Here is a 14,160-nt window from a genome sequence, read left to right as displayed (position 1 = left end):
CACTAGTGAAAGTTAATACCTGCGTTTGTATTGCATTATAGCCGGATACAGTTGGTACAGAACTTACCAGCATAGAGGGTGCTACAGCAGCTAGCACAGATGTCTCCACATCGTACAACACAAGCCCTCCAGAGTATCCGTACACTTCGTATGCATCTGTCCTCAAACCTGATACTGGTGAGTCTATTCTCAGTTGTACCACAGTCATTTACATTTTTATTGCGAGTGATTTTCTTGAAGAATATTTTGGTTGTACTTCCACCATTTTCATGCACTCCATTCAACGACTTCATGGACTGACTTTACTCAGAACGCTACTCCAAAAAGTGTCAACTCTAAGCCACATTGACTGTTTTAAGGACAATTCATAAAATTGATGGTTTTTGAAACAGTGTTGTAACTAGGAATTAGCAAATATTTCTTTTTATGTATTTAAAAAAAGAATGTTTTTTCTATGAGACCTTGAATTTGGATGACTACAAGATCCACTGAACTTCGCAGTGAGAGAAATATTCATCGTAGAACTTGATAATTTTTACTCCACAAATTTTCTCTACATGTAAGTTGTTAAAAACAGTTTGTGCAGAAGACTTACAATCTGTAGCACTTATTAGGTCCAAAGTACTTTTAATTATGGTAGACAATTAAAGACATTCATATTTTAGGACAGTAGTAGAAGAGAGAATCATCGTGGGGTATATAGTAATGAATTATTGTTAAATGAGCTTTCCATAGAAAGTTTCTGTGTTTGATCTATGAATATTGTTGTAGTATGTCACTGTCAAATTTTGGTGGCTTTTAATAACATAATCATTTATTCACAGGTTTTGTTGGATTGGTAAACCAGGCGATGACATGTTACTTAAATAGTCTGCTACAAACACTGTACATGACCCCTGAATTCAGAAATGCTCTGTACAGGTATGTCTCAACATGACACTTCATTGAAAATAGTTTTTGGTAGTTTAAGCAAATACCTGTTGAGTCAGCATGGTGTCATATTCTCTAGCAGGGCATATCCTGTTGCTCAAAAATCTAAAGAGTGTAACCCTTTGAATGCCACAGTCAATTTTTGTCACCCTTATAAAATGTAAACCAGTCAATTTTTTTCCAGATTTTCTCGAAAATTTTGACCAAAAACTGCAGCCAATGAAAAATGATGTCTATTTGGTCCAAAATTATCAAAAAAATTACAGAAAAATTCATAAAAATTGGTAAAATGTTGTACTAAAATTTTTGTGGGAAAATTACAGCACTCAAAGAGTTACTGAAGATAAAGTGAAGTTTATTGGTGTGTGATTATATCCAAGTTATTATTGTACAGTATCAATGGATGAGGTGACAACATGTTCATTATTCTACAGGTGGGAGTTTGACGGCACTGACTCCGGAGAGATGAACAAGAGTATACCATACCAGGAAGCCAGTAAGAGTATTCCGTATCAGCTGCAGAGATTGTTTGTACAGATGCAAACCAGTGAAAAGAAATCTGTTGAGACGACAGATGTGACAAAATCCTTCGGGTGGGACAGCACTGAGGGTATGTACAGTGTCATTGAACCTCTGAGTGCCAAAGTCAATTTTTGACACCTTTATAAAATGTGCCCCAGTCAAATTTTTTTCAGATTTTTGTCAAAATTTTGGTGAAAAATTGTAGCCAATGAAACGTGATGTCCATTTGATCCAAAATTATAAAAAAATTGCAGAAAAATTAATAAAAATTGGGTGAAATGTTGCACTGAAATTTTGGCGGGAAAAATTACAGCACTCAAAGGGTTAAACCTGTTCACTGTTATGGTGGTTTGTGTTGATCCGTTGGCAATACAGGACCGAGACATACTGTAGTAGGAGATGGTTTGGATTACAGTGGTTTGCATTGAACCGTTGACAACACAGAAGCTAGACTTCTCGTCTAAATTGAGGAGTTGCCAACACTGTCATGTGTGATATTGTCTCACGATAGTACGCTGCGAAAGTTGAAACATTGCCTGGAAAGGGGTCCTGTGTAGTCCACACATGTACCGCTAACTGTCAAGAACGCATCATTTTGTAAGCGTTGTTTGTGCAGATCTGGTGGTGTTGTTTTGGCTATGCCTAACCTCCTTCCAGACAATATTTCAACTTTTGCAGTGTTGATTTCTTTGTTATCGACTGATATTACTGCTAGACGATAGTTACACCTGATGGTGTTGCTCACATTCGGGTAACACCATTGATAGTTACTCTGCTGTTCAGTACCTTTATCCTGCAGACTTTCAAAAATCAATTTTCTAGATGTTGGGAGTATGGGAGCTTGCTAATTACTTGTCATGGACCAAAATTTCAATGTTATTTTCCACTTGACATTTCTTGTAGCTTGGCAACAGCACGATGTTCAGGAGCTATGCAGGGTCATGTTCGACGCTTTGGAGATGAAGTTCAAAAACACAGAACAAGCCGATCTCATCAATCAACTTTACCAGGGAAAGATGAAAGACTATGTCAAATGTCTAGAAGTAAGTCAATTTTGACCCTAAGTTCTTTTGGATATTGAAATTCAAAATAAAAATCAATGAAAAGCACTGTGGAAAAAAGATAGAATGTTTGCTAGTGAAGTAAGCAGCAGTTTAGCAACTCATTATTTCAGCATTGTTTTTGCTCATGCTACAGAGACTCCTCATCAAAAGCAAACCAAAAGTACAATGGGAATTTACTGTCTATCAAATATGTGAACTCTCAACATATTCATATTGTCTTACTTAAATACTTTTGTTTCTGTACAGTGTGACTATGAGAGTGCTAGAACTGATTCATTCTTAGATATTCCGCTGACTATCAGACCATTTGGATCAACACAGTCCTATGGTAGTGTGGTAAGTTGTATCTTTGCACTATACCTTGGTCACATGACACGTAACTCCCTGTCCACCAGGCTTTATCTCTCACCATACAGATTTGCCAATGAACTGTCCAGATGTCTTTGAAGCTGTTAACTGTTACCACCAGTTCCATATTAAGTGCACAAATGACCACTTCATGTATTGCAACAGGTTTTCATAGGAGGTCATGGGGTCAGTCGTACCATAATCATGCAAACAGCTGTTTATGAAAATGTAATTCAGTGTATTGAACTTCGACTCTCATACGTGAAACACATATGTTTCAACTGAAAATTCTTATGAATTTTTATGAATTTTTCTGTAATATTTGGATAGTTTTGAACCAAATGGACATCACATTTCATTGGCAACAGTTTTTATCAAAATTTTGGCAAGAATCTGAAAATATTAACTTGGGTACACATATGTTTTATAAAGGCAAAAAAATTGACATTGGCACTCAAATGGTTAATTACCCAGTGATGTTCAATAGGTGATTACCCCACATCACAGTCTGCTATATCATGTTAGACATCAACTTGCTACCATCAACATGACTGCACAGACTTACACACCAAGTCATACTCTTTTAACAAGATGATTTACTGTATTTCAATGTCAGATGTAGTCTGGTTCCCTGACCCATTTCCCCGGTAGAGGGCGTGGGGAAATATGGGGTCAGGTACCGGGTAGCCATCTTGAACAGAATTTTGTTCAAGATGGCGGAGGTTAGTCACCTGACAGAACATGCTACAACAAATATGGCTGCTACCATGAAAACGCCGGTCAAAATTCGACTGGATCAGAATTATGTTTGAACACTGTTATCCGAACCAAAAACATTGGCACACGAGACGGGAAACATAAACTGAAAGGATTAATCCAGAAGTACGGGGAAATAGAGGTGATTGAAGGCTGGCTGTAATATCGCAGCAGTACTTGTTGCAATTGCGTGTATCGAACGCGCTAGGGTCATTGAGGTCATCGACGACAGTGGCGTGACCCAATGACCCGAGCACGTTCGATACACGCCACAAGTACTGCTGTGATATCACAGCTAATTGAAAGCAAACTATCCGTATTTGTTGGAACTGTGAACGACGATTGATTTCGATGGATAGAATGGTGTCCAAATTTCGTGAAAAATGCCAGGCATCATGTCGACGTTCTAAAAGTATTAAGAGGTGTGCTAAGTCACAGTGGCTAAATCATAGAGGTAGAGAGTCTTTCTTTCTACCTCCACGGCTTTGTGGTACAAACAAGAAGTTGGTGTCAAGTGAGCCTGAAAGTGCAAAACCCAAGAAAGATGAGAAAAAGTTACAGGTGTTACTTTCATCCAATCACAGCTTGTTTTATTTTAACCCAATAGCGTCCATGTTTACATTAGCTGGTACCTGACCCTATATTTCCCCACGCCCTCTACCGGGGAAATGGGTCAGGGAACCAGACTATGTCAGATGAAGGTTGAAATGATTTGTTGAAATCACTCTTTGACAGAGCTAAAAAAAATATTTAGTAATCGTGCATAATTTTTCATGTAAAGAGAGACTGTTTTATATGTAATTTGATATTCTCTTTTCATTATCTAAATGAATTATCCTGGCAAAAAGAAGTTATATTCAAAATATCAGTTTTCAAAGCCATGCTGTGTTTGTGCCTAAACTCCCACCCCTTATATTCACTGATTTCAATTCCATGTAATTTCCCCTTCATATAACTGAAGACTCACGAACGTGGCTCCGTAATTAGCAACAACGGTACATGTCGTCCAGATGCTGTCATGTGGAGTTAAATTGCTTGAACAATTTTGATGATAATTTTTGCAAATCGCTGTTCATGATAAACTAACAAAACTCCCAATTTTAAATCATTTCTCTAATTTCTGTACCTACAGACAAAAGCCATGGAAGCTTTTGTGCAGCCAGAAATCCTAGACGGCAGTAATCAGGTAGATATCAAGTATTTGACGGAGAAAATATGTTGCATTCTTCCGACTTTGAAATATTGCCTTTGTAGATTGTAAAATTTTGTTTTCATCCATTACTACATATCAACGCTGTGATAGAAAACACAAAGTGAATTCAAAACGTAGTGAGAGGGTGTCAGAGTTAAAATAAATGTACAGCTTTGCTACTGTCTGAATATAAAAGTTTTGTGAACTTTTATCCCGAGTACAAGGAAGCAAGCATTTACTTTTTCGCTTTCTTTATACGTCATTCTAATTGTAATAAAATTCATAAACTATTAAGTGATCATAACGGTTTATATATCTCAATCCTAAATAGAACTGAAAAAAATTATTTTTTCATTTTCTTCACAATTCAGGGTAATTTTAATAAAGTTCTCAACACTTGAGCCAAATTGATCTATTTTCACCATTTATTTTCCAGTACTTTTGTGAAAAGTGTAATAAAAAATGTGACGCTCACAAAGGGCTGAAATTCCTCAAGTTTCCGTACCTGCTGACCCTACAGCTGAAACGGTTTGACTTTGACTACAGTACTATGCACAGAATTAAACTTAATGATCAGTAAGTATGTTTTCTTTTTATCTGGAGTCAAAATGTTACTATAACAGTGTACAGTTTACCAAGACAAAGAAAGATTTGGCCATTTTTGCAAAAAAATTAGCAAGGTGAAACATTTTGTCTTTACCCTTTTAAATATCTAGGCTATTGTTTTTAGCTCCCATAGCCATATGTATATATGGCAATGGAAGCTATTCTTATAGGCTAGGGAAATGTCTGTATGTATGTATGTCTGTATGTCTGTATGTCTGTGTGTCTGTATGTCTGTATGTCTGTATGTCTGTATGTCTGTCCGTCAACATCAAAAACTCCAAAACCGCTGTACATTTCATCTTGATATTTGGTGTGTACATGGATGATGGGCTGTAGATGAGATTTTGTTCAAATGAAGTTGTCATTGCCAAAAAATATGCAAATTAAGTGAAAAAATGTAAAAACAGTCAAAATTGAAAAAACTCAATAACCACTGAGCAGATTACATGAAAAATTAGCATGTAATTACTTTGGGCTGACATGAAATGATTGTGCACATCTTGGGTCAGTATCTTGGACTTGCTATTTTTCATGAATTTTTTTGTAATTTTCTCCCATTTTTGCAAAAAATCTCCTGCTCTGAAACCACAAGTCCGATTGATTTGAAACTTGGTATGGAAGTGCATAGGAGTGACCTTTCCCAAATTTGGGCAAATCGTGGTGAAATTTGCATATTTTTAGTTTACACATCCATAGACTCCCATGTATAAGGCAGATCTCCATAGACTCCCATGTATAAGGCCACGAAAAATAAAAATTTAGTTTCTCCATCGTATTCATATTGCAAAAAGGATGCAGTGACACAATGTTTAGTCCCCACGGATGAAGTCCAGTGAGCTTATAGATTGGGTCATGTCCGTCTGTTCGTCCATCCGTGAGTCCATCCGTTCACGCAGATATCTCGGATATTTTGACAAAATGTCATGTGACCTTGATGACCTTTGATCTCAAATATACATATTTGTCCATAACTCAGTAACCACAAGTGCTACCACCCTTCATATATGGTATGATGGGACAGCTTGTGACGCCACATATTGTACCTCATTAATTATGCACATATCTAATTTTGAGCGAGCCAATAGAGCTAGAGGTCTGATTTTTGGTATATAGGGATAACTTAGCAAAACAATTTTTTTGACAAAATGTCACGTGACCTTGGTGACCTTTGACCTCAAATATACATATTTGTCCATAAATCAGTAACCACAAGTGCTACAGCCTTCATGTATGGTATGATGGGACACCTTATGACGCCACATATTGTACCTCATTAATTATGCGCATATCTAATTTTGAGCGAGCCAATAGAGCTAGAGGTCTGATTTTTGGTATATAGGGATAACTTAGCAATACAATTTTTTTGACAAAATGTCACGTGACCTCGGTGACCTTTGACCTCAAATATACATATTTGTCCATAACTCAGTAACAACAAGTGCTACAGCCTTCATGTATGGTATGATGGGACACCTTATGACGCCACATATTGTACCTCATTAATTATGTGCATATCTAATTTTGAGCGATCCAATAGAGCTAGAGGTCTGATTTTTGGTATATAGGGATAACTTAGCAATACAATTTTTTTGACAAAATGTCACGTGACCTCGGTGACCTTTGACCTAAAATATACATATTTGTCCATAACTCAGTAACCACAAGTGCTACAGCCTTCATGTATGGTATGATGGGACACCTTATGACGCCACATATTGTACCTCATTAATTATGTGCATATCTAATTTTGAGCGAGCCAATAGAGCTAGAGGTCTGATTTTTGGTATATAGGAATAACTTAGCAATACAATTTTTTGACAAAATGTCACGTGACCTTAGTGACCTTTGACCTCAAATATACATATTTGTCCATAACTCAGTAACCACAAGTGCTACAGCCTTCATGTATGGTATGATGGACACCTTATGACGCCACATATTGTACCTCATTAATTATGCACATATCTAATTTTGAGCGAGCCAATAGAGCTAGAGGTCTGATTTTTGGTATATAGGGATAACTTAGCAAAACAATTTTTTTGACAAAATGTCACGTGACCTCGGTGACCTTTGACCTCAAATATACATATTTTTCCATAACTCGGTAACCACAAGTGCTACACCCTTCATGTTTGGTATGATTGGACACCTTATGACGCCACATACTGTACCTCAATAATTATGCCTATATCTCATTCTGAGCGAGCCAATAGAGCTGGAAGTCTGATTTTTGGTATATAGGGATAACTATAGGAGAGAAATTTTTTTGACCAAATGTCATGTGACCTCGATGACCTTTTCCCTAAAATATATGTTTATGTCAATAAATAAGTAACCACAAGTGCTATGTCCTTTGTATTTAGTAGGATGGGAGACCTTATGACAACACACGCTTTACCTCATTAATTATGTACACATCTAATTCTGGGCAAGCGAATAGAGCTAGAGATCTGATTTTTTGGCATATAGGGATTAATTAGCAATATAATTTTTTTTTTCAAAATGTCATGTGACCTCGATGACCTTTGACCTTGATTATACATATATATGCATATCTCAGTAATCCACAAGTTCTATACCCTCCAATTTTGATAGGATATAGACCTTAAGATGTCACATCTTGTACCTCATTTATTATGCGCATATGTATTTATTGGCTGGCCAATACTGCTAGAGGTCTGATCTTTTTTCCCGATTTAGTACCCCAGTGATACTTCTTAATGACCACATTTTCCTGCCCCATCAAGACTAATACTCCTATTACAAGTGGGGACTATGTCATTGTAAATGACTTGTTGAGTTAATGGTTGTATCACAGTATTCGATATATCTAATTCTGTATTTTTTCCATTTTATATTCTGAATAATTACATTAAACATATTTCACTGTCTCCAGTACATTTCATTTAAGTATTTTCACTTCATGCACTTTATCCCTTTCACACATGTTCAAATATCTGACCAGAGGGAGCTACAGTGTCATTGACGCTATTTTTGTCAGTGTGATTTTATGACCATTTTTAATTTCAAATGTCGCAAAATGTTGGGCAATTTGTTTCACTAGTACCAAACTTAGCACGGTTTTTCACGCATTTTAATTTGTGATTTGGTAAGAGAATAGTTGAAAGTTTCATTTAGGAAAGTCTGAGCAAAAGGTGCATACTACATTAATTACCCTCCCATTACACATTTCACCTGACATGAACTTTGATCCATAACAGATAGACATGTCCGATGTACTGTACACTATGGATCATTTATGTACACAAAGAAAAGAACAGAGATTGATAACGAAGACTTCTCATGTACCAAAGCCTCACATTGGAATGTGTGATTTTGTTTTCCAGAATGACGTTTCCTGCAATATTGGATCTCAGTCCCTTCATCACAGATGATAAGCAGGTAAGAAAGACAGTTGTCATTTTGCTACATGTCCTTGTCCCAAACATCTAATACGTGTCATCCTAACTAAATACATTCACGTATGCAAAGTATATATAAATGAGAATTTATTTTTATTATGCAGATGGCAAGTTCATTATCGATATTCATTGGTCTAAAACCAAGCACTATGAAGTAATAAAAATAATATTTATTTCTTAAAAAACGTCTTCCATGTGAAAAGACATCTCAAGGTACCTTACACTACAGTTATAAAAATAGAGTTAAAGAATATAGTCAAAAGTCATGCAAATTGCTCTCTATAAAAACTTTTTAAGTGAGACTTAAAAACATTAAAATTTCAGCACATAGTGGGGTGGCAGCCTGTTCTACAGCTGTGGGGTACATACAGAAAATGACTAATGACCGTGAAGTTGCATGGACGTTCAACTGCATATCAAACAACTATAAATATGTCTGTAATTGAGCTATTCTCAGTGGTTTCATATTCAATATATAGTTCATCAGTTTCTCTCGAAACAAATTTATTTATCACATTCTGCAACAATTCCCAGAAAATTCAATCCTTGATCTGTAGTTAAGTGCAACCTGCAATTCACAAATTTTTGTGGCACACATGACATTTCTATACTCGCTGTTCTGTGCCTTCTAGAGTAAATCTGATGCTGAAAGCAATACGGACAGCGGTGCAGAGAATGAAGACAGTTGCCATAGTAACAACAGCAGTGACTGTCAAGATGATGCTGTAGATGAAGGTATTGACATTGAGCAGTCAGCAGGCGCTGACAGTGGACAGTCTAACAAACAGAATAAGGTATATACATCAATTCAGACATTTTCATCATTGTAACAAATTATTACTTTTTGAGTCAGTACTGTTAGTCAGGCAAGATGGCAGGGTTGTGTGTAACTGAGCCATACCGCAATGTAACATAACCTAAGGGGGCTTTTAGGTTACAATAACAAACTTACCATATGACAAGGAGTTTACTCTGGAGAAGATGGGCCCAAGTGTTACTGAGATGAACTGCAGTGGTAAAATGGTTCAAACCTAATAAAAAGAATCACATCATTATGTACAGTAGACTTTTGTTCGGATTCAAACTCACAACTTACGGCACCCAGTCACCTGGCTCAATATCTATTTCTAATTTGAATTTTTGGATGTTTTCTTGCAAGAGTTGTTATTTTGCATGTAAGAATATATGCTTTTTCAAAGTGGGTGTTTTTAACTTGTAAACATAACATTTGGTGATTGGTCAGTTTTGCTCACACTGTTACCATCATTTCTGTGGAACACATTGGATCCACATTAGCTCATTTTGCACCAGGGACATTTCTATTGACTGTACTATCTATATGTGCTGTCTTGTTCGTGCAGGATGGATGGACGTACGAGTTATTCTCTATCATGGTACATTCAGGAAGTGCTGCTGGTGGCCATTATTATGCATACATCAAGTAAGCAGTAAATAACAATCTTGTTGTGAGATGGCTTTCATATATATCAGAGTTATTGTCAGTGATAATATCTATATCTATATCTCTATAGCATATGACATCATATGAAACTGGTATGTTGACTCAAACTCTGAACCCGGAGAAGTTCATAATAGGATGATAAAATGGAAGGTTGGCTCTGCTATCACAAGATAACACTTCTTTTAATGGTTTGTGTCTCTTTTCATAACCAGGTCCTTCACCGATCAGCAGTGGTATTGTTTCAATGATCAGCATGTATCAACGATAACACAGGATGACATCCGTAAGACCTACGGTGGCTCAGCGGGGACACACAAAGGCTACTATCTTAGTGCCTATTCCAGCTCTACCAATGCCTACATGCTAATGTACCGGCAGGTGCTTCCAGAAAAGAATAAACGTAATATATTCTTCTGTTCGGGCTTAAGCATATTGCTTTAACCCTTTCACCCCCAGTTCCCTGTGTACAGGTCCAACTTTACCATAGAAAACAATGGGTTAGGGTCAAACCATAGTGGTGAAAGGGTTAATGGTTTATGTCAAAACAAAGACGTGTACAATGTCTGTACCCTACAATGTCTGTACCCTTTGGGCACCAAAGTAAATTTTTGTTACCTTTATAAAAATGTACCCTTGTCAAATTTTTTTAAAGATTTTGGCCAAAATTTTGATAAATAATTGTAGCCAATGAAATGTGATGTCAATTTGGGCCAAAATTATCAAAACAAATACAGAAAAATTCATAGAATTTTGAATAATGTTGGACTGAAATTTTGGCAGGAAAAACATTGCAGCACTCAAAGGGTTAAGATGTTTGGTATTAGATAGAGCAATGCAGTTTGGCACATATCCAAGATTAAAAATTATGAAATTAGCGATAATTGTAGAAAGGATGTTTCTGTTTATTCTTTATGTTGTCTAGATATGGCAAACCAGAGTTGTTCTTAGGGTGATACCAACCGGTAAATTTCACAGGGGTGTAATTTTGTATATCTGTACAATAATGTGCAAGCACTAATGTGCCGCCTCCCTGCCCGTAAAGGATGGAAGCAAACCTTGTACGACATAATCTACGAGTTGAAGCTGAGGATATTATGGAGTTCAAAGTTTACTTAAGTCCATTATGGGCCTGCGGGAGTGCATTATTGCTATTATTTGTATTTTGGCAGTGCCAGTGAATTTGTAGATAAAGAAACACATGGACCACAATGCTGGATAATTGGAAACATTATTAATAATCTGAGGGTATGACGTCACAAAATTCACTGATATTGACAAAGCTGTATAATGCTGGACAACAGAGATGTACCAGGGTTCCCAAACCATAACGCCAATATTTCCAAGTTGTAGCAAAAACTGATATTTTGTTGTTAACAACAGCTTACATTAAAGAGGCAGAATTCCCTCCACACATCGTGCAGCTTGTAAAACAACTCAAACTACAAGAAGAACTTGAACGAAAACAGAGAGAAATTGAGCGCAATACCTGTAAAGTAAGTCACAGGGATGTAGAAAATTTGGGTTACAGGTGTATAGGCAGTTACAAGTAGTGTGTGTTGGCAACATTACACTTGTGCAAAAATGTCCCTATATTACATTGAACTGATATTTTCATAGACAGCTAATTTTAGCTTACAACCAGTTGTTTTTGCTGCCTGTTAGCTATTTTCTACATCTCTGAGTCAGTCATTTTCCTTCTAACAGTCTAACAGAGCATAGCTTTAACAGGCCAGTAATGCTAACTTTTGATAATGTTGTTGCTATTCATTTGCTTTAATGTCAACCATAATTTCTTGTCCTGCTCCCAAAAGCATGTTGATTTACACAATATTTCAGCTTGTCAACTCAGCCTGTACATGTGTAAAGTGCGTCGTTATTATTGACAAGTGAATTCTGGTCTGGATCAGAATTCAAATGTAAACAATAACAGTTCATTTTACACATATAGACGCTAAGTTGACAAGCTATATAGCAGGTATTTTAACATTCATTGGGAGTAGAACAAGAACTCGCAATTGACATGCAAAATAAAAATTATGAAAAATCATCACAAGATAGTATTGCTGGCCCTGTAATGTTTTGCCTTTTCTGTGAAGTTTTCACAACGTATAACTTTAATAAACTAGTACTCTTTCAAAACTGAAATTGTTTGATTTGCTTCAAATTTGTAAAGCTGCTGAAATCATGCATTATCAGCCTTACACTTACTTAATATTGTCACCGTGTTTCTTGTGGATACTTTCAGCTTTGTAAGTCTTGGATGCAAAAGAAGTTGGTTCCATCTGTCCATTGCCAATACTTATACATGCCTCAACTGAAATTATTTAACTTGGTACAAGGACAATGTATTATGATCTACTTACGCATATCAATGTGTGATTGCACCAATCACAAGCATAAAGTGTTACAATCGTAAAGGAATCAACAGTTCCCGAAAACAGTTGATCAGACAGGGACTATGTCATTCATGATGACTTGTTTTACAGATGACATTAAACATCCATCTTATTTCCATTCTGCAGATCAAGTTATTTGGTTTTCATCCAGAGAAGAATAAAATGGTGGAGAAAAAACTTGAAGTTCACAAAGAAAAGACACTGAGAGATGCAACAGAATTAGCTCATGTGGTGAGTTACTCTGTGATATGGGGTTGAATACTGCCCACTGTGCAGAAATAGCGATATCAAGACCGCATTGAGAAAGCTCAGTTAGCTTGAGTGGGATGTGTGTTCTACCGGTATAAGCCAAATTGATGTGGAGTTAAAAACTGTCCACATTGGTCTATCAGCTTTATCCAGACTCCATGGTGTTAGCTACCCTTGTGAGCTGTGTGTCCTACGAGCCAAATTGAAACGAGATTAAAAAATGTCGACAGTGTAGTATTACCTTATCAATTCTGCATAGAGTAACTTGCATGATGAGCTGTGTGTGCTAGAAGCCAGGTTTACACGACGGTATACCAAGGGATTTTGACCAGTTTACGACATATGTGCACAGGCGATAACAAGTGCATAAATGGAGTGGTACACCCACTGCTGAGGTGGTTACTTGCTATTGTATCAGAATATTAAATTGAAATTCTGGCCGGTGTGAAACGATGCAGAATTTTTCTCAAGCTTAGAGCTTGTGCCTAATCCAACAATGCTATATTGCCAATATAGCATGGTTATTTTCATGTTTTGACCAGTCAGATCGCAGCATTTGCACCATCAATATTGTTATGATGTAAAATAATTTCTGTAATGAATCTTGCTGTACAGCTTTTGGACTTAGATGAGGTGGTACCATTAGAGCTGTGCCGCTTGGTGAAATACGATGAATTCCATGATTCCTTGGAGAAATCGTTTGAAGGAGAAGACGATACCAGTATTGGGACCATCCTAGGTGGTGTGAAATCATCCTATTCTTTTGATTTGTTGATGGAAACAAGGAGACCAGAGCAAACATTCCAGGTGTACAAACCAGGTGGTGAGTAACTTTTAGCTCTTTATATGTCATGCAAAATATATAACTTAGTCCACTGACAGTCTGTTTTGTCAGTTATCTGTATGTATGTATATGTGTGTGTGTGTATGTGTGTATGTATGTATGTATACGTATGTATATATGTAATATGTATTTATTATGTACATATGTCTGTCTGTATGTACATATGTACGTATATACGTGCATATGTATGTCTGTCAACAGCAAAAAATTAAGATTACTGCACCTGTCACTACATTCTATCAAGCTATGCAGATTAAGAGAAATTTTCTGCCTGATGAAGTCCGACTCAGTTAAAAAAGATAAATCAGTTCATATTGACCTGCAGTTATGCTGAATTCATCAATGTGTACAACATCAAATTCAGGATGA

The 14,160-nt window shown here is 36.6% G+C and overlaps 1 protein-coding gene across 1 annotated transcript in view; it reads left to right on the top strand.

The window, feature by feature from the left end:
- The window catches only part of LOC139120230 (ubiquitin carboxyl-terminal hydrolase 47-like), a 38,016-nt gene that overhangs the window by 6,115 nt on the left and 17,741 nt on the right, over positions 1-14,160 (top strand). Inside the window, exons 4-17 of the mRNA XM_070684453.1 lie at positions 42-177; positions 825-921; positions 1,365-1,540; positions 2,356-2,495; positions 2,763-2,852; positions 4,753-4,806; positions 5,249-5,388; positions 8,766-8,820; positions 9,473-9,634; positions 10,202-10,281; positions 10,515-10,702; positions 11,683-11,795; positions 12,825-12,929; positions 13,563-13,770. Of these exons, the coding sequence (XP_070540554.1) occupies positions 42-177; positions 825-921; positions 1,365-1,540; positions 2,356-2,495; positions 2,763-2,852; positions 4,753-4,806; positions 5,249-5,388; positions 8,766-8,820; positions 9,473-9,634; positions 10,202-10,281; positions 10,515-10,702; positions 11,683-11,795; positions 12,825-12,929; positions 13,563-13,770 (1,744 nt within the window). The remainder of the gene's footprint in view (positions 1-41; positions 178-824; positions 922-1,364; positions 1,541-2,355; positions 2,496-2,762; positions 2,853-4,752; positions 4,807-5,248; positions 5,389-8,765; positions 8,821-9,472; positions 9,635-10,201; positions 10,282-10,514; positions 10,703-11,682; positions 11,796-12,824; positions 12,930-13,562; positions 13,771-14,160) is intronic.

The sequence above is a fragment of the Ptychodera flava genome, chromosome 2, assembly GCF_041260155.1.
Source record: "Ptychodera flava strain L36383 chromosome 2, AS_Pfla_20210202, whole genome shotgun sequence".
Lineage (NCBI taxonomy): Eukaryota > Metazoa > Hemichordata > Enteropneusta > Ptychoderidae > Ptychodera > Ptychodera flava.
The sequence above is the reverse complement of the archived record's forward strand: the minus strand, read 5'-3'. Positions and strand labels throughout refer to the sequence as shown.